The sequence below is a fragment of the Macaca mulatta genome, chromosome 9 (assembly GCF_049350105.2).
Source record: "Macaca mulatta isolate MMU2019108-1 chromosome 9, T2T-MMU8v2.0, whole genome shotgun sequence".
NCBI lineage: Eukaryota > Metazoa > Chordata > Mammalia > Primates > Cercopithecidae > Macaca > Macaca mulatta.
The window spans coordinates 126,252,011-126,279,031 of NC_133414.1; the positions used below are offsets into that span (position 1 = coordinate 126,252,011).

General features: G+C 37.4%; 1 protein-coding gene and 1 pseudogene across 4 annotated transcripts in view; one reads left to right on the plus strand and one right to left on the minus strand.

Annotated features, from left to right (window-relative positions):
• Positions 1-5,626: 5,626 nt before the first annotated feature.
• Positions 5,627-6,092, plus strand: LOC114669862 (ubiquitin-conjugating enzyme E2 variant 1 pseudogene; annotated as a pseudogene).
• A 2,925-nt stretch (positions 6,093-9,017) lies between these two features.
• The window catches only part of CCDC186 (coiled-coil domain containing 186), a 55,270-nt gene continuing 37,266 nt past the window's right edge, over positions 9,018-27,021 (minus strand). For 3 of the 4 annotated variants that reach the window (XM_077945463.1, XM_001118656.5, XM_077945462.1), the window contains 10 exons: positions 25,820-25,924; positions 24,715-24,813; positions 24,462-24,548; positions 23,479-23,621; positions 20,198-20,453; positions 19,417-19,606; positions 18,152-18,232; positions 15,684-15,894; positions 14,106-14,325; positions 9,018-13,414 (listed from right to left, as the gene is read on the minus strand). In XM_077945463.1, the coding sequence (XP_077801589.1) occupies positions 13,331-13,414; positions 14,106-14,325; positions 15,684-15,894; positions 18,152-18,232; positions 19,417-19,606; positions 20,198-20,453; positions 23,479-23,621; positions 24,462-24,548; positions 24,715-24,813; positions 25,820-25,924 (1,476 nt within the window). In that variant the 3' untranslated portion in view covers positions 9,018-13,330. 4 annotated transcript variants of the gene reach the window in all.

Genomic DNA, 27,021 nt, shown 5'->3' on the forward strand with positions numbered 1-27,021 from the left:
GCCGTAATGAAAATATAATCAAATTTTATAAAATACTCAATACAAAAGCAAGCAGAAAATCTGGACAAAGATGGAACACTTATTTTGCATATGTGGTTTTTTTTTTTTTTTTTGAGATGGAGTCTCGCTCTGTCACCCAGGGTGGAGTGCAGTGGCGCAATCTGGATTCACTGCAACCTCTGCCTCCCAGGTTCAAGCGATTCACCTGCTTCAGCCTCCCCAGTAGCTGCGATTACAGGTGCGCACCACCACACCCAGCTAATTTTTAATATTTTTGGTAGAGATGGGGTTTCACCATGTTGGCCAGGCTGGGCTCGAACTCCTGACCTGAAGTGATCTGCCCACCTCGGTCTCCCAAAGTGCTGGGATTACAGGTGTGAGCTACAGCGCCCGGCCAATTTTTTTTTTTTTTTTTGAGAAGGAGTCTCGCTCTGCTGCCCAGGCTGGAGTGCAGTGGTGCCATCTCGACTCACTGCAACCTCTATCTCCCAGGTTTCAGCGATTCTCATGCCTCAGTCCCCCGAGTAGCTGGGATTACAGGCTCTTTCCATCACACCTGGTTAATTTTTATATTTTCAGTAGAGACGGGCTTTCACCATGTTGGCCAAGCTAGTCTTGAACTCCTGACCTCAGGTGATCCACCTGCCTTGGCCTCCCAAAGTGCTGAGATTACAGGCAGGACTCACTGCCCCGGCCTAGCAGGTGTTTCTTGCTTAGCATAATGGCTGAGTCCAAGTGGCAGCAATGAGTCTACGTTCTATCAAAACATTTATCATTTGAGTTAGGAGCAGTGCTTAAGATATATATATTGCTTTGGAAGCACCACAGAACCTCAGCAAAGTATTGAGGGGGAAGCTTTATTACATTTAAGAGAATGAGAGCGAACCATGTGGCGGGGTGACAGGTATGGAGACGTTCCTGCTTGTCTGGCTGCTCATCTTCATCAGCACCATCTCTGTGTCCCACACAAAGGGTGGCTGGAAATGTAACATCTAGACTCCCCTCCAAGGGCGGTTCAGATGCAATTCATGCAAACACCTCCCTTTTGTTGGAATTAGTAAACATTCCAATCCTTACAGTGCTTTTTCTCTTTTCTTCCCCATTCCTATAAAAAGTTAACCCCCCCACACACTATGTATACAATAGAAGCAGGCCCTCAGGACAGAAGCTGTGTCTGAGAATGTCAGACAATGATGAATTAAAAAGCTCCAGCCATCTGAACACTTCCCCTGCTGACTTTGTGTGGTTGTGCACAAGAGGAAGGGGCTGGGTTGAGAATGAGTAGAACACACACACAGCATTCCTCCATTCTTCCATCGTACTTATTCTCCAAATGCAGTGGCTACACCTACCAATCCACTTGTAGAAATGGGATTAGGCTCCAGGTGTCTCTTGGTACCTGTTGAAAAGTCAAACCAAGGTCTGAAACTGGAATTGGATTATAGATCTCAGGCGATGCTGCTCAGAAGGCCGTAGCTCTCTTTCAGCAACACACATCACCTTCTCCCACCTCTTCCCAAACCCAGTCTCTTCCAAAGAATTCAGAAAATTGAACATTAGGATCTTTCTAGACAATAAATGTATATATACACATACTATCTCCACACTCGCCCCCTTTCACCTTCCTAGAGGGCCAGGCATATAGCCCTCTAAAAATCAGGATATGATTCCTAGAATAATAATTTTTAAAGTTAACTATAGCAAAAGTAATACATACTCACTCAAAAACTTCCAACAACAGAAAAATATAAATTCAAATAGAAAGTCCACCACTCCATAATGTGATTTTCAGGAGAAACTACTGTGGAGTCTGGTATGTATCCAGTCAGAACTTTTTCTTTGCAAGTACACATGAATGCATATTTAAAGGTATTTTTTCGCTTGGTTGTAAAGTTTATGTTATTAAAGCAACAACTTTTACAGTACACATATGGACATCCTTCAACCTTTTTAATAATCACATTTTTTAAACAGAAATTAGGCCTCTGTTTTTGAAAATTTAGCTTAATAATATGTCCATGTCGCAGAGCTTTGCAGTTTTCAAAGTTCTTTCCCACGCATTGTCCTGTTTACAGAATGGCTCTGCCAGGCGGGCTTTCTCATCCCCATTTTACAGATGAGAAAACTGAAGCTCAATGAGGTGATTTGTAAACGGTTTCACAAAAAGTGGCAAGGTAAGGTCTTCCCAGTCCAAGTCCAGGGCCCCTTACGGTCCTCCGTTGCCTCCTCTAGTTGCCCTTGAAGGAGATGGTCAGGAAAGGGAGTCTCTGTTACAGTCATCCACAAGGCAGTGCACGGGAAGGTATGTGTGTAGGCAATTTAAAACTTAAGGAACACCTGGCTGGCACGATTGTTCACGCCTGTAATTCCAGCACGTTGGGAGGCCGAGGGAGGCTGATTGCTTGAGCCCAGGAGTTTGAGACCAGCCTGGGCAATATAGAGAAACTCTATCTCCACAAAAAATACAAAAAAATTTAGACGGGCTTAGTGACATATGCCTATAATCCCAGCTACTGGGAGCCTGAGACAGGAGAATCACCTGAGTCTGGTAAGTTGAACCTGTAGTGAGCCCTGACCATGCCACTGTTCTCCAGCCTGGGTGACAGAGTGAGACCCTGTCTCAAAAAAAAAAAAAAAAAAAAAAAAAAAGCTTAAGGAACACCTATTCGCTGTCCAGACTGTCAAGAAAATTACAATGTGATTTATTACCTATGATTCCCCCTCCATACACCTTTACAATTTAAGAGGAAATAAAATGATTGTTTTTATTTCCCTTCTTTGACTGTGGTTAGAGGAAAAGCTAAGTCAAAAGACAATCAAAAGATGAAAATAGAGGCACCAAGTCTCCAACGAAGAGTTTGCTAGATCACACGCTCTTTTGCATGTGCATCTTCTTTAAACTAATTATTGATACTTTTGTTAAAAGCATATTAAGCATAGAAAAGGAATCTAAATATGTCCTTACCCCACTTCCCAAGGTGTTAGAACTTTTGACTTTTGGGAAGCAGCAGAGAATAGCAAAAGCATCCCTAAACTGAGTTCAAATTCCAGTTCCACAAATTGAACTCTTACTACCCCTAGCAGTAAGCTCTGGGGTAAATTATTTGAGCCTCAGTTTCCTACCTCATAGGGTTGTCTGAGCCTCAATCAAAGCAGTTAATTAGTATTTGTTGTCTATCCCTCCACTAATATGTTTCCTTTAAATGTGTGTTATCATTTCGAAGGGAAAACATTCTTAAAATACGAAAGCACTAGAGTATGCTGCATTTGATTTCTGACCAGAATAGCTGCTAAATACTAGTCTGCTTTCTAAGTAACTATAGCATTAAGTAAACTTGGAAAATGCATAACAGCACCTCAGGGGATAAACAAACTGTGTCCATGTATGATGATGGAGCTACTTTTCTTACACTGAGAACAGAGAACAGGTATCCAGAATCACTTGGGGGCTTTGTAACTTCGTGGTGGGATGGATCATGTAGACAGCGGCACCAGGAAGTGAGAACTACGCCCGCCAGATCTCACCTGTATTCGAACTTGGTCTTTACCCTACTCCACCCTTGCAAAAAACTAGTAAGGTCCCTGCTTTTCATTTCCACAGATTGCAATACTCCATGCTGCATATTTATCTGTTAATGAGCATCTGAAAACAGGTTAACCTGGAAAAACGCTTTGGTATACTCTGAATAACTGTTTCTTAAGATGAACTGGCTCTTTTAAAAAAGTTCATAAAAGTCAACTTTAAATCACATAATACATAATTCCACAAAAACCCTGTACCCTCTTCCCCATCCCTCCAACACACATACATACAAGGTTACCATAGCTAGGACTTTATATCTTTCCAGAACCCTCTCCTTAAAAAATACATACATAGATGTCAAGCTGGTATATCTCTAGGTTGATTTATAATTATAAACGTACAAAGTGACATCAGGAATCACCATGGATTCACATGGAACATCCTCCATAAACACGATACATTAGCCTAAAGGCTGCTGGTCCTACTTCATGCGGCACTCCCGCCATCCAATGTGTAAGCCTCTCTGTGACGTGGAGCCCTCCCATCACCTCAACTGCAATTTGACAAATGTGACAAGGACTCTTGCTGAACTTGGTTCCTTCTACCTTTCATCTCTCACTCACCTGACTGACCTGGTCAATAAAAGCCCACCCCAACAGGATAATGGAGGAAACGTAGACACAGCCAAACCAGCTCTGGACGGTGAGAAGTGTTCTGGTTGTTTAGGACGGGGTGTTTGTTCTGTGGGTCGAGTGGGCACAGACAAATGGAAAACATTCTCTCCTGCTCTGTATCAAGTTGTTGCTGAAATGGGAACTGTACTATACTTGTGGGTCGAGTATGATCTTTAAAAATCATCAGCAACATCTTGGGCTTTGACATACAAGTTACTAGTATTAACCACTTACACTTCGGAGCACCTTTGTGAGATTGGATCATCCAGTATCTTGGAAGGCCCCTGGTACTTCTGCTTCAACTGTTTTTTGAAAGTTGATGCCTCAGAGCTTAGAAAGCATTTAATCGTATCAAAGAAAAACAGTGAAAAGCGTTTTTAGGCAAGCACATTCATCCTTTTTTACTCATAAACTGGGACAAGTTCTTAAGATAGTATCCACTATTTAAAATATGATTTCTATGAGAAAGAGTTCGGAATTCCAATTAGAGACACCAGAAACACCCTTTGCAGCCTGCTTGTCCCAGCAGGCTCTCTGCACAATCCCCTCCACCCTGACCTCAAATTAACACAAAGCAAAACACAAAGTCTAGGAACAAGCTAGTTCAGAGTCCAGAGAAGTACACCCCTTTGGTAGGGACACCTAGGGACCCGGTTTCTGGGGAAGAGATGGCATCCATAGGAGCTCTAGCGGGAGCAGAACCAAGACACAAAGTGTTTCTCCCAGAGGTGGCCAGCCCCACAGCTCCAGACCTAGAGCAAGGGCAGCAAGCTGGGGGACCGAGGGAGGGTGTCTTCCCGAGTCAGAACTCACCGAGGGGCCAGACCAAGAACCATTAGGTGGTGTGGCAGGTTTAACTGATGTTTCTTGGGACAAGCAAAGTGGGAAGATGCTGAAAACACTTCCCCCACACCCTTAGGGCTTTAGTGGCTAAAAACAAAAAAACTACACTTAGTTAAATGGACAATGTGGAAAGCTACTCTAGTATTTAATGTATTTCCTGAGTTACTGTAACTAGAAGTTACCTGTGGACAAGCTTGGTTATTTCAGTGGATCTTAAACTTTCAACAGAACTTTTGTACTGGGTTAGGTGGTAGAGATTCTTCTCTTGAATATAATAGCCTATCTGTTTTTATGGAGTGCAATTAGGGGCAGGTAGTCTGTCAAAAAGCCTGGCTGTTGGAAAAAGGCTGGAAATTCCTCAGAAATAAAATATTTCTTAAATATATGCTTCCCTCCACCTTGAGATTTTTTTTTTTAAGTAAGAATCAAGTATGTAAGTTAGGGAGCAACAGCGGCGGAAGGTGGCAGCTACCATAGGCTTGGGAGTAAAAAGGTCCCTCGCAGTTTCCGATTGCTGGAAGAACTTGCAGGCGGCCAGAAAACAGCAGATGGCACAGTTAACTGGGGTCTAGAAGATGACAAAGACATGTCACTTACAGGACGGACAGGAATGATGACTGGGCCGCCAAGAATAATTTATGAAAACCAGACATCCAGTCTTAAAATAGAATGTAGACCTAAATACCCAGAAGCACCCCCTTTGCAAGATTTGTAATGAAAATTAATATGGAGTTAATAGTTCCAGTGAAGTGGTGGGCCCAAGATCCGTATCAGTGCTAGCAAAATGGCAGAATTCTTAAAGCATCGAAGTTGTCCTGCAAGAGCTTTAGCGCCCAACAATATCTAAAGAAAATATGAAACTCCCTCAGCCTGCTGAAGGACAATGTTACAGCAATTAATTAAAAAGAAAAACCATGGGCCCTTCCCTTCCCCCGAATTCACTTAAAGGAGTCTTCATTTTCCACAGTAGTAAATTTTCTAGATATGTCTTGTAGACCTCAAAGGACTGGAAAGGAAACTCCCATTCAAAGGAAATTTATCTTAAGATACTAAATGATACCAATTTTTGGTCCGTTTGAAATAAGTTGTGCTATACGAAGTTATCCTGTCAAGTGTAACCACTGTCCACAGGGTTGAAACTCTGGGATCAAGGTAAGTATATTTAAATTGACTCCCATTGTAACTGGTGGGGCACATCTAACTGTGAAAAGACACAACACACAATCACCTTTTTCTGTTGATTACATGGCCTGGGCTCTCTGCCTTCTCTCCTTACCCCTCCCCCTAGGTCCTACCCTCCCTGCAACAGCCCTCTACTCTGGGGGCTTGTTACCCTCTTGTCCTAAATCTTCCTTTTTCTTGCAAACAAATACACAGTCTACTGAAAGCAGACTATTATGTTGAAAAGGTTTCTTTATGAATTTTACATTTACTCTACAGATCTTAGTTTCAGGGGATTCTTTCCAACAGTTAACTCATTAAGTTTCCTGGCATAATTTAAGTGTACCACAACTGTTAGAGCAATGGGAACCAATGCCTCCCTCTGAGATTGGCCTTCAATGAGGAATTTAGGGCTTTCTCCATATCTTCTCTTCCCCAGCTTTGAGGGGTGCTTTTTCTCCCCTTCTCCTCAAGTTCCTTTTGCACCATCACCACCCAACACTTTCCATGACATCCTTGCTTTGGCCAGAAGCGATTAGGTAAGGTTGGAAAGTTTCCCTGACCTCCCTCACTATTCACTCTCCACCAGGCTACAAAATGAATATTGGGTCCTCAGTCCTGCCACTCTCTGCGGTCATCATCAGCTGATGCGTTGTTTTTAGCTCAGGTTTTGATAAAGTGAATTGTCTCCAAGGTTACTCAGACCTGTCAGCTCTCAAAGTCCTTGGTGGTTAAACTTGGAGAAAGGGCACATGAAGACACTCATAAGCACACATAATCCCTCTGTATTTTTTTTTTTTTTCCTGTAATTGATTTTGCTTTTAGAAATTGAAGAAGTTTTGAACAGGGCTGTCATTTGGTCATCCTTCCAATTCATTGGGATCTAGTTTGAAATATGACAATTGGAACAAAACTTTGAATCCAGTGCATATTTTGGTTTTGGCGTCGCAGTTGCGTCTGAAGATCCTCGGAAGGGATTGAGACCTTGGTGTGCATGGTAGACCCCTGAAATTGGCGGGCTTGACCTCCTAGCAAATTGCTTCGTTTTTCCACTTCTGTTCAGGACCACTAAACACTGAAATGTGGATGCATACAGAAATAAATGCAGTTCATTATGTACTAAAGTTTTGTTTTTTAACTTGATATTTGTGTAAATCCACCTTTTGAAGCAACAACTATCAAGTCTGAAAAGCAACTGATGTTTCCATTAACGTTTTTCTGGGGAAAAGTTAGTTCTAAGGATTTAACATCCTGTAACTGAAGTTTAACATAACAGTATCCCATAAGCAGTCTTTTTAATTGTCATATTGCCAAATTTTAATTTTTAAAAGTGTGCGTTTTCTTCAAAAGTGTAAGTTAGAAATTAATAATTAATAATCTACTGGGCAGAAACATCAAGTCTGGTCACACTATTCTCAGACAGTCATTAAAACTTATTAAAACTCAGCATTAGCATCAGTTAATCACAGAGGAATGCTTCTGAGTTGCTGCTCCTGAAGAGCAGGTACTCATTCTGCATTCATTAACTTAAGCTATTTTTATTAAGAAAAAACAGATTTGGATATAAGTTCATCAGAATGGCCTTCCCATCTCATGACTGCAGGTCATACTGACCACGTGAATGGTACTTCGATATAGTTAACCGAATATAAAGGAGCCACTAAAAGCCTCTGCTCATAATTATCACCTCCAGTTCAAGTCACTACTGTCCTGCTACGTGGACCTAAATCAAGAACCACAAGCTAATATCTTTCCTTGATTTACCCTCTTGCCCTGTATCTTCCTTTCTCTTGCAAACAAATCCACAGGCTACTGAAAGCAGCCTGTTAAGTATGTTAGAAAACTTACTTTATTAATTTTACACTTACTCTACAGATCTTGATTTCAGGAGATTCTTTCCAATAGAGAACTCAGTAAGTTATATGGCATAATTTAAGCACACCAGAACTGTTAGAGCAATGGAAACCAATGCCTTGTTATGTGAAATATTTCATCCCACACATATTCACTTGATTGAATTAATGCCTTTTTCATGTCTTCTTATTGAACATACTTAGTTCTTTATTACTGAAGCTAGACTTCATGGCAAGTGAGTTCTATTTCACAGAAAATCTGAACACATCACTGGCTTACCAAATAAGAAATTTTCACATTACAAATGGGCCCAGAGCCTTCTGTAAAAGGCTCATGTGGTCTGGCTCTGTGTCCCCACTCAAATCTGATATTGAATTGTAATCCCCATAATTCCCAAGTGTTGAGGGAGAGACATGGTGGGAGGTGACTGAATCATGGGGACGGTTTCCCCCATGCTGTTCTCGTGGTAGTTAAGTTCTCACAAGATCTGATGGTTTTATAAGTGTTCGCAAGTTCTTCCTCCTTTTTCTCTCTCTTGCCTGCCACCATGTAAGACATGCCTGTTTCCTCTTCCACCATGATTGCAAGTTTCCTGAGGCCTCCCCAGCAATGCAGAACTGTGAATCAATTAAACCTCTTTCCTTTATAATTACCCAGTCTGGGGCAGTTCTTTACAGCAGTGTGAAAACCAATAAATACAAAGGCTAAGTTTTGCTATCAATAATTTAAACAAAAATTCAAAATACAACTTAGCATTCAACTTAAATCTGCTTACTATTGCTCACTGACTTCCAATCATATTGATAGAATAAAGACAACTATAGAAAGCAAAAATTCCCAGTCTAGTTAAAAAAAAGAAAATTGAAGCTATTTGAGTAAGCCTTGCCAACAGTCTGAAGAATCAGTCTGTTTACCAAATGGTGTATATAAACAAATAATTAAAGATGCCATTAAACTACAAGTTCGTAAACAGGCATTACCTATTTAATAAGTACAATATATACATAGAATCCTCTTGAAAAGCTTCATTTTATACAGAAACATATTTACAACAAACAGTGTAATCAAATTAAAGATTATCTGTACAATACACACAAACGCATATATATATGTCTTCTGGAAGACAAGTTTCATCACTGCAGTCAAAATGGATAGCCATTTGCATTTTAAAAAAGAATTCCATTCCAGAAGAAAAATACATCTCTAATATACAATTATATTTTTCATTTATTTTCCTAAAAATTCTCCATGTTTAGATTACCTTTTCAATTTTTCTTTGTTCATCCTTGAAAAATTTCAGGTTTCTAGTGCCACCAACTGGTGTTAATTAAAAATCAACAATCTTGGTGTCCAAAAAAAATTGCTTTTAAAAAAAAGGTTATCAAAAAATAGGCTACTGGAATAACCATTCATAAAGCATAAATGACAACATGATTTATAAAAATATTTTCACCAGGGTAGCATATCTAATAACATTTACATTATCAAGGATTCTATTTTTTTCTTTTACTGATAAATCTTGGTTTAAATTTGCATATAACAATTTTTAGAAAATAATATATTGCAAAAGAAAGTTTGGAAACATGCGTGACATGATTAATCTTTATGAGCACCAAATAGGCATTAATAATTTAATGGTAAAAAATCTAATGCCATTTTCTGGTCTTTGGATTTTTTTAAATTTTTCTTAAATAATAAACATTAAACTGTGACAAAAGTTAGGAAACATGCAGAACCACCTGGAAAACAGTAATTTACTCTCAGCGTACCTTTGCAAGGATTTTCCAAAGCCTCATGTAAGAGTGATTTCTGGGCCACTTGCACAAGTAGATAAACCCTCTTCTCAGGCTAGTTATAAAGGGCTGAGATGAGCCACAGAAGTCCAAGACCTGCTCTGATTGTCTCCCAGTTCTCCCAGCTATTTTCTTTCCTTTTTTTTTTTTTTTTTTTTTTGAGACAGAGTCTCACTCTGTCACCCAGGCTGGAGTACAGTGGCAATCATAGCTCACTGCAAGCTTCAACCTCCCAGGCTCAGATGATCCTCCCAACTCAGCCTCCTGGGTAGCTAGGACCACAGGCATGTGCCACTGCATCCGGCTAATTTTTTCTATCTTTTGTACACATGGGGTTTTGCCATGTTGCCCAGGCTGGTCTCAAACTCCTGGGCTCAAGCAATCCTCCCACCTCGGCCTCCCAAAGTGCTGGGATTACAGGGGTGAGCCACCACACCTGGCCCCAGCTATTTTGATTAGACCATAAACTCCATGAGGATGGAAATGCCCTGGTCTGCTCACTAGTATAAATACAATACCCTGTATGGTGCCAGTACAATAATATAGGTTTTCAATAAATGCATTTATTAAATAAATAAATAACATGTTGGTAGCCTGATAAAATTTAATTTCAAGCTAAATCGCTTTAAATGGGTATGAAGATAGAAAGTAAAAACAAAAAAAACACCATCAAAGTTCAAATTTATTCTTCTGCCCAAATCTACCATTTTCAGTCCTTAAAACTAAACAGGCTAAAGTCTGAAGTGGTATGGGAAAATGGAGTCACGGAAAATATTCACTTCAAAATTAAAACCTATTTAAGTGTATACATATACATACACAGAAAAAATCACTTCCAGCTCAAATAAACCAAAATATTGCTAAATAACCAAAACAGCCTTGATATGTACAACCAATAATGAACATATAAAACAAACCTCCCTCCAGGTTTCAGATTTATCCAGATCATTTTCCTTTTCCAGATACCCCATTCTTCTCGCCATGTATTTAGAGGGCAGAAGGCCCTCTAAATCCTTACATCAGGAGCTGTCTGTGAATTAGAGATAGGTATCTCTGACACATGTAGATTACTTTGCTCAGTCCTGATCCATATACAAAAGCACACAGTAGACACTGAAGAACAAAAGAAAACTAAAGCATTTTCTTTAAAAAATTTCCATAGTTTCTAAAATTTGTAAGGCAAAAAAGGTAATAGAGTCAAAATATTGTTTATAATAGTTTTCTTCTAAAATTTTCTCACTAAACTTCTCCAAGTAGATGGTAGCACAAATATTAATACTGGAGTGTGCATTTTTGTCTAAAATGTATACACATTTTAAAGTGTAGAGGCATAGGATACTATGGATCTGATCACTATTTGGTCTCCATTATACATTTTGTGCCTTGGAGGAAAAAATCCAAATACTGTAGTTTATGAATCTGTATCATAAGAAACTAGAAAAATTTAGTTATGCTGCCTACACAAAGTAGTCTTTAGGAGTGTTTAGTGTGTCTAGAAACAAATGGTAAAATAATTCAGATTTGATTGCACTTTCCCTCTCATTTTGATAAATTATTAATGGTAAAAAGAACAAGACACATTATGTTAAGACTAATAGTTTTTATAACTATTCTAAAAATAAAACATCTTTGAACACATATTTTCATTTTGAAGTGAAAAGATATTTGTTCTGGGATAACATCTAACTCAATATATAGAAAAAAAGACATTCATTAAATAATCTAATCCTTAGTAAATTATCTTTTTAAACAATGTTGATTAAAAAATGTTAAAACACATTAAAAGGATATTGCCACAATGAGCCCAACTTTTAGAGCCCATACAATTCTTTACAGGCTTTTAATCCATCATCCCAAAGCTTAATTCCCTTAATGGGAGAAAAAGGGAGGCAAAAATCCAAACCAAACAAGGCTTGCTGCAGTATCTGCACAAGAGCCAAGGTATCTTATTATAGTAATGATCTGAAGATAATGAAATATGAAAAATCACTCAGAAATTGTAAGTGAGAAATAATAAGGGGTGAGAAAAAATTCAATGACATAGAAATATTGATACTATGGCAACACTTAAGTGTATATCTTAAATAAATATTGTAAAAAATCCAACAAGATAGAAAAATTTGGCTCAAAAATTAAGTTCCTTTGGTTACAGATATATACTTATTTTAGGTACGTGTGAGGTTTTTTTGTTTTGTTTTAAGAGACAGGGTCTTGCTCTGTTGCCCACGCTGGAATGCTGTGGCACCATCATGGCTCACCTGCAGCCTTGACCTCCTGTGCTCAAGTGATTCTACCACTTCAGCCTCCCGAGTAGCTGGAACTAAAGGCATGCACCACCATGCCTGGATAATCTTTTAAAATTTCTTTGTAGAGATGGGGGTCTCGCTATGCTGCCAAGGCGAGTCTTAAACTCCTGGCCTCAGGTGATCCTCCTGCCTTGGCCTCCCAAAGTTCTGGGATTACAGGTGTGAGTTACTGCACCTGGACTATTTTATGTTTTAAATAAATACACTGAAACATCACATGTGGGGGAACTGTATGATCACTCCACTACAATACATAATTAATATATCAATGTTGAAGAATGGTGCTCAAATGAAATAGTTTATAGTGCCATATGCTGGTTTCTTTTGGAAGGTGGTTCTTCATAAATATTTATCTTTACACAATGTCAGTAAAACTAAAGTATTTCAGTTTCAAAGAACCATTCATCTCTCTGTTCTCATGATAGGATCCATTTCACAATTTAAAATATAAGTAAACTCCACAGAAATTTTATAAATTAATGATTTTTCATATTTTAAGTAACTAAAAACTTTAAAAATTCAACCATTAACTCAAACAATCAGAATCTGAAAAAATGTACCTAAAACCGATAAGAAAACCTGACAGAGGTAAATAATGACTGATCATTGCTGGTTACCAACAGCTAGCTTTCCTATTAAGTTCAGCTTTCATTAAAACTGAAATTAGAAGATTTAAGTATTCATACGCATCCCTAAAACTCACCCAATATGCTGGAGTATAAAAATAAAAAATTTTATCATTTTTTTAAGCTGTCTTGATGTTGGAGAAATAGTGTATTACTGAATGCTTACCACCTGTCTTTTTATACATAATTTTTAAAAGGTGAGTCATTTTTGACATTATGTATTTTAAAGGGAAGAAATATGAACAAAGGGCTTGATAAAAGCCCTTGTAATATTCAACATTTCTTATGAATATAAGCAAATTAAGTTGTTTAGATTCAATGACAGGCTGTTATATTACACCATACAAAAACAAACTTCATCAAAGCTTTCAGTCTTACAGTATATATAGCAATGCAATCATATTGTAAAAGGATATTTTCTGTGTACAGATGAAGCAAAACAATATTTTTACTGGCTGAAACAAAAAGTGGAAGAAAGTGTCCAACGATAGTGGTCAGTGGCACCTACTCCTGTGTGGCTTTTGTCTGTTTACTGAGCAGGAGGCTTGTATTAGGTTTTCTTTGTCTTCTGTTCTAGTTCATGCTGGTGTTTAATAAGACGTTCTATTTCTGTTCCAAGTGTTTGTAGATTTTCCTTTAATAATTGGGGTGAGGGGAAAGGGAAGAGAAAAACAAAAGTATAATAAATAAAACAATTCAGTTTGAACTATTTTTTGCCTAAATTTTGAAAATGAAAGAGTGGTTAGCCCTAAATGCTATGTCAGATAAACTAGCGATCCAGCTGTTTTCAGTAAAGTACTCCTGTCCATTTCAAAGTAATACTCAAACTTTCTACTGAAGCTACAGCAATTTTTTAATGCATAAAATAATTTCTTACTATTACTGATTTTAAAATTATTTTTAAACTCAGTACTAATTTTCAAGGCCCACCCACAGCAAAAATAAAATAGTTGGGTCAAATATTAACTGTAAAAAAGAAAATAAAGCTGAAAAATAAATCAGAAATGCCATAATCTTAAAAAATTGTTTCTTAAAAAATTTTTAATCTTAAAAAATTAAAACTAATTATATGTCAAAGCCATCCAATATAAATTTAATGACATCTTAGTGTCTATCAAATAGCAAAATTAATTTTTGCTATTTTTCATCTTTCCTAATATAAAGAACTATACTTTTTAAAAAGAGAAAATCACAAAACTTCATCTTCGGGTAAAATGACTGTCTTGCATTACAGAAACAGCCCAGTTAATTGCTAGATCAGACTGTGAAACAGGCATCATTTTGCCATGTTTACTGGTTGGCATATGAATGAGAAATACAAATACCTTCAAAGTAATATTTTTTAGTAACGTATCCTCCAAAACAGCCTGTAATTTTCGGTTGATCTCCAAAGAGAGCTCCAATGTTAATCCATTGTCAGCTGGATGGGATGTGTATAAAGATGCCATGATGCCACCCCGTCTACTTAAATGAACTTTGTTAAAATCAGATGCCTCTGAAGAAAGTGTGCCTGACTCTTCCCGTAAAATATAACTTTGAATTATTCTGCAAAACAAAATGATAGTATCAGTTGTGTACTTGTAGAATTAAAAAAAAATGGAATTTGCAAAAGTCAACTAATAATAAAGATAAGCATAAAATAAGTATTAGGTTAATAACCTAACTATATTAGGAAAGAATTCTCCTTATTCAGATGGTTTCTTAAACTACCTCATTTTTGTTCTATTGTAGCATTCAGAGTAAAGACATATAAACATTGTTTTTCTATGTCTTTCCTTATTAATCAAAATTTGAGCTTTTTTGTTTGTTTTTAAAGAGACAAGGTCTCATTCTGTCACCCAGGCTGGAGTGCAGTGGCACAAACATAGCTCACTGCAGCCTCCACTGGATGGGCTCAAGTGATCCTCCTGCCTCAGCCTTCCGAGCAGCTAGGACCACAGACGTGTACCACCATGCCTGAATAATTTTTTTTTTGAGATGGGGTCTTGCTATGTTGCTCAGGCTGGTTGACCTCCCAGCCTCAAGCAATCCTCCTGCCTTGGCCTCTGGCCTCCCAAAGTGCTGGGATTACAGGTGTGAGACACCATACCTAGCTGAACAATTTCTTTATTGCTCCAATTTGTTAATATTTTCTGTTTTCCTACTATTAGACTTACAATTTGCTGTATTTTATGCTCTTTTTTTTAAAAGTCACAGGCACACTTTCCTATAAGTCTAAAATTATTTCAAAATAAAAATTAAGTCATTGGAAAAGGCCTACAATATAAAAACAACTTTTATTTACATAAAACAGTATTTGTGAGAGGAATTTGGCGCAGCACTCCCCAGAGTTAGTCAGAGCTGGGTTTGGATCTTCAGCTCTAGGTCTGTCACACAGGTGATGAATGGTGGCCCTGAAACATTTAGTGATTTGACCTGAGCCCCAGTTATCTGCAAAATTAGAGAACTCATGCACTGAGTGGTTGTAAGCAATCAATGAGATATTGCTAAGCCATAGGCACAGTGCCTTGTACTACTAGGTACTCAATAAATTATCCCACTATGTCCTACCCAACAGGAAAAAAAAATCCACAACCCCATATATATCTCTTAGAGCCACAGTCATGAAAATAAAAAGCTAAGCAAACCATTATCTTTTTAAAATCTAAAGTTGTTTAAGTATCTTAAAAATATTAACATTGACTGAACTCTCTATCACTTTAAAGGAAAGACCCGTGTTTTATTTCATCTTAGTATTCACAAAACCTAGAACCTAATAGGTGATCATAAAAGACTGGGAACTCAATAACTATAATTATTTTTTGAAAGATAGGCTCTTGATAGGACTAATTTTAAAAACAGTAACTTTGCCATATGAGTAATAGTATTTTGAAGACCGATCATGCTACCATAATAATACATACTTTGTTTTTTTCCTAATTTCTTCCACCAGTTGTTTGATGTGGTCCTCCATAAATTCTATCTTTTCATTTTTCCGGGCATGTGCTTTTTGCAGCCTAACTATCCTCTCAATCAACATGGCCTTATCTACTTGTGGAAAGTTATCCACAGCTACTGAGGACCCAGTATTTTCTGGAGATCGATCTTCTGCACTGCTTCGAGCATTCAGGGACCCTGAAGACAAAAAAAAAAAAATTGGTTTAGATACTGTGCTTAATCTAACATCATCTCTCATCTCATATATTATTTATTCCAGTATCATTTCAAATATTCACTCTAACAGAGTTGGACACAGAAGACAACACAGGTCAACGTGGCCTAGGTTCTTGTTTCTGAATATACTGGTGACAGAGGTATCAACAGGGTCTATACTGTGTCTCTCAGGAAGTGGTAATAAGAGAAACAAGGATCTCAAAAAGAGTAACAAGTCTAAAGTGAGACCAAAATTAAACTATAATAGAACAAAGCAGAGAGGAGGAGGAAGGGAGGACAGGAACAGAGGTACGAGAGGAGACAGAGAAACAGAGGTTAGAATATAGTGGGTTAAGCTCTGAGGCCAGCCTGCCTGGGTTCAAATACTACTCCTCTACTTACTAGCTGTGTGACTTTGGACAAGGTATTTACTTTTCTGTGCCTTGGTTATGTCATCTTAAAGTGGCATAAATTACATTATTTACCTCACAGGATTGTTATCCTCATTTAAATGAATATATGTGAAATGCTTCGAAAAAGCCATATAGTAAGCATTACGCAGTGTTAGGTATTACTTTTACCAACATCAGTAAGAAGAATCTGATCCTCTTTACCCTACAAAGATTAGTTTTTTCCAATCCCATTTTATAGCTTTAAGTAATATCTCTTATCCAAAGTAATATATCTTATCCAAAGTTATATAACGAATAAATGGCAGACCTGGGATCTAAATACATGTCTATAATTTCAAATCCATGTTCTTACTACACATTTTTTTCCCACTACTATAACAGCTGATGATGGTTTTCTACTAATGTGCAACCTCTGGGAGGCAATATAGTATACTGCCAAGCAAGGACTCTGGAGCCAAAGATTTCTCACTGTGGACTTTGGGTGAATCATGCAGCCTCTGAATCTTGGTTTCCTCATCTATAAAATGGGAATTATAATACCTACCTCACATGACTTTTTTGCAGAGTAAATGGTATGTTTCAAGTGCTTAGCATGGTTCTTGGCATTCCAAAAAAGACATACTGATATTTTGCTAATTATCATTTTCATAATGGTATCAATCATAATTTTATAGACTCTACCCATTTTTACTTTAGAACATAGGCATATCTATCATGAGAAAAACTAAAAGATTTAAAAATATATACATGTGCATATATATGTAAAACTCTGGCACACAATGATGACATCTTCATTGGTTCTTGGCTGTTAAAAGAAAAAGAGAGAGACCACTGTACACCAAATCTCTTTATAAATCTGATTTTAAAAAACAGAAGAGGAAGCTGTTGCACAGAATAAAGCAGCAGCAGGCTAGAAAAAAGAAGGGGCTGGGCACGGTGGCTCACGCCTGTCATCCCACAACTCTGGGAGGCCAAGGTGGAAGGATCACTTGAAGCCAGGAGTTCAAGATCAGCCTGGGCAACATAGTGAGATCTTGTCTATACAAAACACAAAACAAAACAAACACAAAAACAAAAAACCAAAAAATAAACATTAGCTAGGCGTTTGGCATGTGCCTATAGTTGTAGCTACTTGAGAGGCTGAGGTGGGAAGATTGTGGTTGAGGTTGCAGGGAGCCAAAGTCACACCACTGCACTCCAGCCTGGGTGACCGAGTTAAGACCCTGTCTCCAAAAAAAAAAAAGAAAAAAAAAAAAAAGAAAAGAAAAGAAAAGAAAAGAAAAGACAACGAACAAAAAAGAAAGTAGGGACACAGATTGCATAGAACCTCATGACATATCTGAAATCCTGGGTAATGAATAGAACTTAAATATTTAACCAGAAACATTTTTTACAATATAATTATATGTAACCACTATGTTTCATACTTCAAACTGAAACAAAGCATATCAATACTTTTTAAAATTAAAAAATGCTATTTATTTATTTTTTGAGACAGAGTTTTGCTCTGTTGCCCAGGCTGGAGCACAGTGATGCAATCTCAGCTCACCGCAACTTCCACCTCCAAGTGATTCTCGTGCCTTAGCCTCCCGATGGGATTACAGGTAGGTGTAAACTACCACACCCAGCTAATTTTTGTATTTTTAGTAGAGATGGGGTTTCTCCATGTTGACCAGGCTGGTCTTGAACTTCTGACCGCAGGTGATCCACTCATCTTGGCCTCCCGAAGTGCTGGGATTACAGGTGTGAGCCATTGTACCTGGCCAAAAATGCTATTTATTTTTACATCAATCATGAAATAACAACCAGAGCCACTAGTTTTTTACCTGATGAACTAGAACGACTTCCCATGCTGCTGACTTCTTTGTCATAGCTTCCATTCTCAACTTGATCTAATTTTCTTCGTGCTATAGGAAAAAGAAGATTATTTGTCACAGTTATCAGGACCATTTGCTCCTACCATCTCTGACTTTAATTGCTAAAATCACTGAGGCAAAAATGGCATAGACAAGAGAAAGTTCTTGAATACATACTTTAGGCAGAGGGCTATGTCATTCATATAAAATGTCATTTGGAAATGTACAAGTACAAAATATACAGAAACAACATTATAACTGACACTGGCATCACTTAATCACAGTGGAGTTAACTTTTTAAAGTACTGAAAGATTCAGAAGTTCTTTACAGTACCAGAAATTTCCTCCAAATTTCCCTTCAATTACATCTACAAAAACAAATGAAATTCTATGGCAAATATCTGAATATATTCATATTAAGTAAATGCTAAGTCCCTTTTAGCTTATTACTATGTTTCAACCTATTTTAACACAAATAAAGCCATGGGAAATAGTGGAGAATAGGAGGTTAAAATACGTGTCTTACTTATTTTTGTATCCCAAGCATATAACACAGACACCCAATGATTATATGACTTTTTAAAAGAAAGAAATCTGGAATCTAGTTCAGCAGTCAATTGTTATGCTTGGGTAATTTATAACTTTTTGGGGTCTGTTTCTTGAGACCCAGGTGAACAGTTAAGTTGCAACAATTTCCAAGTTAGAGGACGCATCTGGGGTATCTGCACCCTAGATGCCGGTAGCCTAGATGCAGCACAAAAGAAATCACAGGAATGTGAAAGGAGAAGATATCAGAGCTGCTATTTATACTGATATTTAAAGATAGATGTTTAAAAATTTCTATTTTTCATGTTTTCTAATATACATAAAAGAGTAACGTATGTTTAAAATGTATAAATAAACACATATAAATTGGAGAACAAATGCCTAAGCACTTTTTACTGACAGGAGTATGTGATCACAAGTTTAGATACTAATGCCCTAACATTACTTTCCCAATTCTCATGTTTTGTGATTCTGTGAATAAATGTCCTTTAGCATACAAGATATCTTTTAGGATAAAAGACTATTCATGAAATTGCAAGAAGTTTAAGAATTTGGTTTACTAATATTAATAAAGAGAACATACAGCTTCAATGTGGTAGAACCACAAAAAATTATTTTTTTTCCAGAAAATCCTTAATGATTAAAAGAAACAAACACATTCATGGTCTAAGTGTGGAAGAATTTTATACCTTGCTGAAGTTGTTTGGTGAGATCCTTGATACTAGAGGCATGTTTACGTCTTTGAGTTACTAACTCATCTTTTAATTCTTCTACTTGGGTACTCAGTGCTTTAACTTCTGTTTGTCTACAAGTAAGTTCAGCTTGCAGAGTTTGGACTTCCTCTTTTCGCAGTTCTTCCTCTTTCAACAGCCTACTTTCCTGAATAGTAAGTAAAACAAAAACCACCAATTTTAGTATGTTTGTTTCCATTAATGCTCAGTTTATTACCTTAACAATCTAAGGTTCTTGACAGTGGAGACTGCTCTATTATTATTCCTTACCAGCTTTTGTTTACTTGAGCTTCTCACAGTTCCCATATAGCAAAGCAGGGGGATACATTAACGAGCATATCGTTCTATACATACCAAGCAACATGTGATACAGGTTGTTGAATTTTTGGATTAAAGTCTCAAATCATTTTTATGTGTAACTTGAAGACATTCTCATAAATTAAAAAAATAGAAATTTAAAGTACATTTTAAAATATATAATGATTCTAGTTAGGAAGGACACAAACCAGTTTTCTCATTTTCAAAAGTAAAATATTCTTCATAATTATTTTAGGAAGAAATTTTATTATAAATTATAACAGTTGAGGAAAAAAACCCAACATTTCTTACAGCAGCTGAAATTGTTAGAAAGTCAGTGCCCGGGAAAGAACTTAATTCAACTACCACGACGTTTATACTGTTAGGGAAATTTAATTTGTGCTTGTTACATTGTTTTAAATAAATGTAAATTTATACTTACCAAATTAATATTTGTCTGTTTCATTTGTTCACACTGGCTTTGTAACTGACTTTCACTACAAGAAAGTTTATCAAATTGTGACTGCAAAGAATTGGATTCAGACTGAAGCTGTGCATTCTTGCTAGTGAGCCTTTCTGTAAACAGTAGCAGCTCCGATTCTCTTTTCCTACTGCCTTCGATGTCTTTTTGTAGGTCATTAATCAAAGAATTAAGACTTTCCACTTCTTCCTTCAAATTTTCAATTTCTTGCTTACCTCTAAAAAACAAAATTTATATTTAAGAAAAAAATAAACCATTAAAAGACATTAAATTAATGGTTTGGGAATTTGCATCTAGTCAAATGCTTAATACAGGTACTTCTATTCGTTCATCCAAATATTTATAAATGCCTAATATATGCCAGGAAATAAAAGCTGGAAAGAAAAGTGAGCAAGACCAACACGGTCTCCGCTTTCAAAGAGTTTTTAGTCAAGGGCAGAAATTATGAGTGTAAAAAAACACTTTTGATGATAAAAGCACAGAGTGGGTTTGCCTAAATTAGTCTAAGTGATGCTCAAACTAATACTTAAAGCAGGAATCAGCAACCTTTTCCTGTAAAAGATCAGATAGTAAATAAGTTAGGTTTCTGGGTCACATGGTTTTGCTGCAATTGTTCCACTCTGCCATTGTACTATGAAAACTGCCACAGATATTACATGAATGAGTGTGGATGTATTCCAAAAAAACTTCATTTACTAAAAGAGGAAGTGGGCTGGATTTGTTTTGTAAGCCATGGTTGGTCCCTGACCTAAAGCAGAAGTTACTGGAAAAAAAAATATGCTCTAGGTAAAGGGAACAGTATGTGCTGAAGGCTGGGAAGGGAGTAAGAGGACTTTTTGTTGGTCCTAACAGATGTTCAGTATTGAAGAAGAGAAGGACTGTACTATATCCCAAGCACTTAACACAGGGTTTGGCACGTAGGAAACAATCCATTAACATCTGTTAACCAACTACAGCTGAAATACAAGGGTGAAGAAAGGGAAGGCATGGAAGCAGCAAGGGACAAGTCACTAATCTTATAAGCCATGCTAAGGCAATGGAACTCACTAAACAATCTCTGAGGCAGTGGGAAATCACTGAAGAGTTTTTAGATTTCCTTTTTAAAAAGGATTATACTAACCACAGTGTGGAAAATAGATTAGAGAGGATACAAGCAGAAAAAATACAAACGGTGGCAGTTTTCCAGGTGAGCGCTGATAATAGCTTGGACTATGGTAGTAGCAGCGGGGAGGTAAAAAGTGAATGGACTTGACAGATGTTACAGACTCAGTATCATGAATACTTTGTAACTGGCTAGATGTGTGAGGGGAAGGAAAGAAGAAATGTGGATGGCCCTCAACCTGTTGAGCTGGACAGTCACATGGATGCTGCACTCATCATTCATCCTAGGAACATGTGAGGAGAAGCATGGGACAGAGAAACCGATTTTGGACATGCTAAGGTTTGAGGTATCTTTGATACTTGGGCCTGGAGCTTAGTGAAAAGGGCTAAAGATAATGATTCAAAAGTCCTGCAGCATACTATAAAACCAGTTGGGGTCACCCAAAGTTACAATAAAATTAGAACAAGAGGGCTTTATGAAAGAAAGAGAAGCCTGCCAAGGAGATTGAGAGACGGTGGCCAAAAAGGTGAGAGGAAAATCAGCATGTGATGGAAATGAAGCCAAAGGAACAAGCCTATCAAGAAAGACAACTGAATTCAACAGTGTTTAAAGATGATAAAAATTCAAGCAAGGGTGGGTCTGAGATATGTCTACCATATGCAGGGAGGCATTAGTAATTTTTAATGAAATGCTGGGATAGAAGCTACAATGAACTGGAGAGGTACAGAACATAGGAAGTGAGGAAATGGAGAATGAATACAGAAGATTCTATAAAGTTTGGCTGCAAAGGAAAGGAGAAAAATAAGGCAGCAGGGCAAAGCTATAAGAATTTTGATTTTTTTTTTTTTTTTGAGATAGAGTCTCGCTCTGTCGCCCAGGCTGGAGCGCAGTGGCACGATCTCGGCTCACTGCAAGCTCCCCGTCCCAGGTTCACGCCATTCTCCTGCGTCAGCGTCCCGAGTAGCTGGGACTAAAGGCGCCCGCCATCACGCCCAGCTAATTTTTTCTATTTTTTTTTTAGTAGAGACGGGGTTTTACCATGTTAGCCAGGATGGTCTCGATCTCCTGACCTCCTGATCTGCCCGCCTCGGCCTCCCAAAGTGCTGGGATTACAGGCATGAGCCACCGCACCCGGCCAGGAGTTTTGATATTTTTAAAAGACACTTATGTTTAAATGTAGAAAGAAAAAGAAAGTGGAGAAAGGTAAGCCATAAAGGATAAAGAATAATAATCAAGACAGAACCCAAGAAGGCAGAAGAGATGAAATCCACAGCAGAAGTAGAAAGACTAATTTGATTCACAGAGGAGATTCTTCCATGGTAACAGCAGAAAATATGGCTGCAGATACAGGCAGTTCACGGGACTGAGGGCAAAAAGTTGAGAGAGCTGTTACCTGACAGTTCCCATTTTTTCTGTGAAGAAGTAAACACTTGCCAAGAGTAAATAGAAAAGTAAGAGGAAAAACTGAAGTGTGAAGAAAACGGTAGGGTTTAGAAAAGATGTTATGAAGAGGGTGGAGAATCTCTGACCAAGGACACATGGCAAGATTAGGTGCATTAATATTTCTAATTGAGGTTAGTGATCATGAATTTATTAGCAGAATCAATCTGAATGATGGTAGAGATTTTTTTTTAGCAACACTCAGCAGCTTAGTTATCAGCAAGGTGTGGAAAAGAAGTTACCTGGCTTCAAAATGAATCCACATTCTGTCAAGTAATGTCACAAGTCGAGTTTACTTAAATGGTTTTATAAGGAGCCAAGGAATAATGTCAGCTCCGGATCTTAAGGAACACACATGCAAAGATCTAGAGCTAGACTTACCTTTTAGAAGAAAAAGTAAACACTGTGCATAAGCAACAGAATTCGAAAGCTAAGGAATGGATAAGAGACTCAACCTATTCTGTCATAAATTGCCACTACCAATGTTTAAGGAATATAAACTTTGATTTTTAGAAACCATGATAGGAAGGAACTCAAAGATAATCCAAAGAAGTTCAAATAAAGAGAAAAAATTTAAAAATTTCAGCTAGTAAAATTCTAAAAATTGTTCTTGTTTAATGCAACAATTGCATTTAGAAAATCTCGAGATAAAATTTAAAAGCTTGTTTATTAATAAAAATAGAAGTTGCTCATTTTGTACCTTTGAAGCTGCTCCTGTAGCTGATCAAAAATTTTCACCTTGTCCAATAAATTCTGAATTTCAGCTTTTTGGCGATTAATAATTTCCTTATATTTTGATAATTCATCTTCTGTTCTTAATCGTTCATCTTCTAGACATTTCACCTATCGAATGATCATAACCAAGTTACAAACCATGTCTTCTTGTTCTTTATAAACTATTTTATATAGTGGTTACATATGAATAATCTAGAAATTCTAAAGCACCATTAACGTGAAGAAAATATAATGCAAATTTTACAATCCTACGTTTTAGTCTCAGGTTTCTTATGATTCAGTCATGGGAGTTTTAGCATGTCATTTCACTTTTTGCTGAATCACCATCTCCTCATCTGAAAAAGAATAATATATCTTCTCTACCTCAGAAAACTGGCAGGAAGAACAAGTAAGAAGGTTTATGAAAAACAATTTAAAATTATCAAGTGATCTCAAATTCAGAGTGGTTAAAGGACTATTTCTAAATAAATGAATGATACACATTCATATTCATATTGGAAGAGATACTAATCTTACAATAAAGACTGTAAACACTGACGAGGACTTAATAGATTATTGGCCATTAAAACTATCCGTCTATTAAATATATTTGGGAAAAATATAGCCTTCCTATTATTTTCTGACACAGTTCTAAGGTCCAGCTATCTTTCCAGTTGATTCATTGATGAGACTGTCTTTAGAGAGAGGCCCAAGGATAAGTTATAAACACAGCAAATGTGCTGTGAAATAGGAATGTTTGGCAAACACGTCAAAGGGACTAACACGGAAGACATTTTCCTTTAAACAAAAGCAGTTGCTAGGAAATTGCTCCTCTTCTCTACTCTGAGTTCATTTATTATGGAATATTTCTATGTTAATGTCCTTTCCCCACCACTTTAAAAATCAGAATGAATCCAAAATTTAAGATATTTACCCTTCCTCTGGATTCATGACTAAAGATTGAATTACCTTTGTTCTCAGTGTTCGTAACTCATCCATACCCTCCTTAAATGTTCTCTTCAGATCTTCTAGTTCCTTTATTTTGGCATGATGCATCTTTAAAAAAGTTTAAAAGAAACAACAAATCATAATGTACTAAACTGTATCTAGGATTTATTGCCTGTTCTTTCCAAAAGGCCTTAAAAGTAGATGGCAATAAGTTCTATTTCTCTTTCTGTATTTATTACGCAACTTAGGATATATAAAGAGCAAAACTACTCACCTCTAGCTGGTCAGATTTTTCTTGCATTTGTTTTTCAAGTTCTCCTTTTGTGACTCTAAGTTTTGCATCAAGCTCATTTGATTTAATTTCTTCTGACTCCTAGTGGAAAGAAAACGAAAAAAGTGTGACAATTTTTAACCCATTTCCCGTTTGCCCTGAGATTACTCCTCTCTAATCCTAGTGTAGCATCATATACATTTGTTACATTAGGATAAGAGACAAGTTCTGTTTAAAAATAACTCCAAGAACAGTTTTTATATTTTATCTTCACACTGAAAATCAGTCAGATTTGTTTCAGCCTCGAGTGTGTTTACGTAAAATTAAATGAGTGCTGGCAGCAAGCTGCACTTTTTTTCTAAATAGCAAATGGGTTAAAGTTTTATACTTTGAAAAGAAAGCATTGCAATTAAGTTCACTAATTGTAAAATACATAGTATACGTAAAATCGAAGACTGCATTGAAAGATTTTAAATATGTCAATTTTGCATAAACAAGAATAGTACATTAAAACATGTAACATAGTAGAGTAGTTATTTTTGTAAACTATACATTTCCTTGCACTCTTCATTCTTCTGACATTTTCTAGGGTTTTTATTTGTTGGAAAACTTCTCTTATAAAATCCATTGAAGCTGCAGGTACTTTAACATTGGAAATAACCTGCATTTTATTTAACTGCCTGCCCAACAAAGTACATTCTATATGCAGAAGTAGAATACTGCACATATGGAAATTTAACGAAACAAGAGAACTGGCTGGGCGCAGTGGTTCATGCCTGTAATCCCAGCACTCTGGGAGACCGAGGCAGGTGACTCACGAAGTCAGGAGTTCAAGACCAGCCTGGCCAACACAGTGAAACCCCCTCTCTACTAAAAATAAAAAATTTAGCCAGGTGTGGTGGCAGGCACTTGTAATTCCAGCTACTCGGGAGGCTGGGGCAGGAGAATCACTTGAACTTGGGAGGCAGAGGCTGCAGTGAGCCGAGACCATGCCATTGAACTCGAGCCCAGGTGACAGAGTGAGACTCCAACTTAAAAAAAAAAAAAAAAAGATATAACTGATATTTGCTAAAATTTGATACTAATCTATTTTAAAAGTTATGCATACCTGATATGTTTTTATCATATCCTGACAGTTTTTTCGTATCTGATCTGCTTCTTCCTTTGCTTGTGTTAATTTTGTTGTTGTTTCTTTGAGTTTATCTTTGGTTTCCTGCATTGACAAAAGACAGAGACAAAGTTGAGTACAGCAATGTGATGAATGGTAAGAAGTGTTCGGCAAGTAAGAAGGTTCTTGTCCTAGCACTGTCACTGAGCGGCCGTTTATTATTCTAGCAATAGTATTTTATGTTTCTGACAAAAAATTAAAATGTTTTGTATAGTTAACTAATAGCCATTAAATACAGTTAAATTTGACAGTTTTTGGCACAAATTACTAGAAGTTACTAACCTGATAAGATGAGCAAAGTGTTAAAAAGTTCTTTGTACACACACATCAAAGACAATTCTTTGGTTTACGGCTGTGGTATCTATTTATAACTGTCTTGGCTGGGTAAGGTGGCTCATGCCTGTAATTCCAGAACTTTGGGAGGTTGAGGCAGGTGGCTCACCTGAGGTCAGGAGCTTGAGACCAGCCTGGCCAACATGGTGAAACCCTGTCTTTACTAAAAATAAAAAACTTGGCCAGGTGCGGTGGCTCACGCCTGTAATCCCAGCAACATTGGGAGGCTGAGGCAGGCAGATCATCTGAGGTTGGGAGTTCGAGACCAGCCTGACCAAAATGTAGAAACCCCATCTCTACTAAAAATACAAAATTAGCAGGGTGTGGTGGCACATGCCTGTAATGCCAGATACTCAGGAAGGCTGAAGCAGGAGAACTGCTTGAACCTGGGAGGCGGAGGCTGCGGTGAGCCGAAATTGCACCACTGCACTCCAGCCTGGGCAACAAGAGTGAAACTTGGTCTCAAAAACAAACAAACAAACAAACAAACAAAAACACAATTAGCCAGGCATGGTGGTGGGCACCTGTAATCCCAGCTACTCAGCTTGGGAGGCTGAGGCAGGAGAATCATTTGAACCCGGGAGGCAAAGATTGCAGGGAGGCAGAGGCTGCAGTGAGCCAAGATCACACCACTGCACTCCAGCCTGGGAAACAGAGTCAGACCTTGTCTCAAAAAACAAAACAAAACAAAACATAAAAACTGTCTTTTTTTTTTGAGACAGAGTCTCATTCCGTCACTCAGGTTGGACTACAGTGGTACGATGTCAGCTCACTGCAACCTCCACCTCCTGGGTTCAAGTGATTCTCCT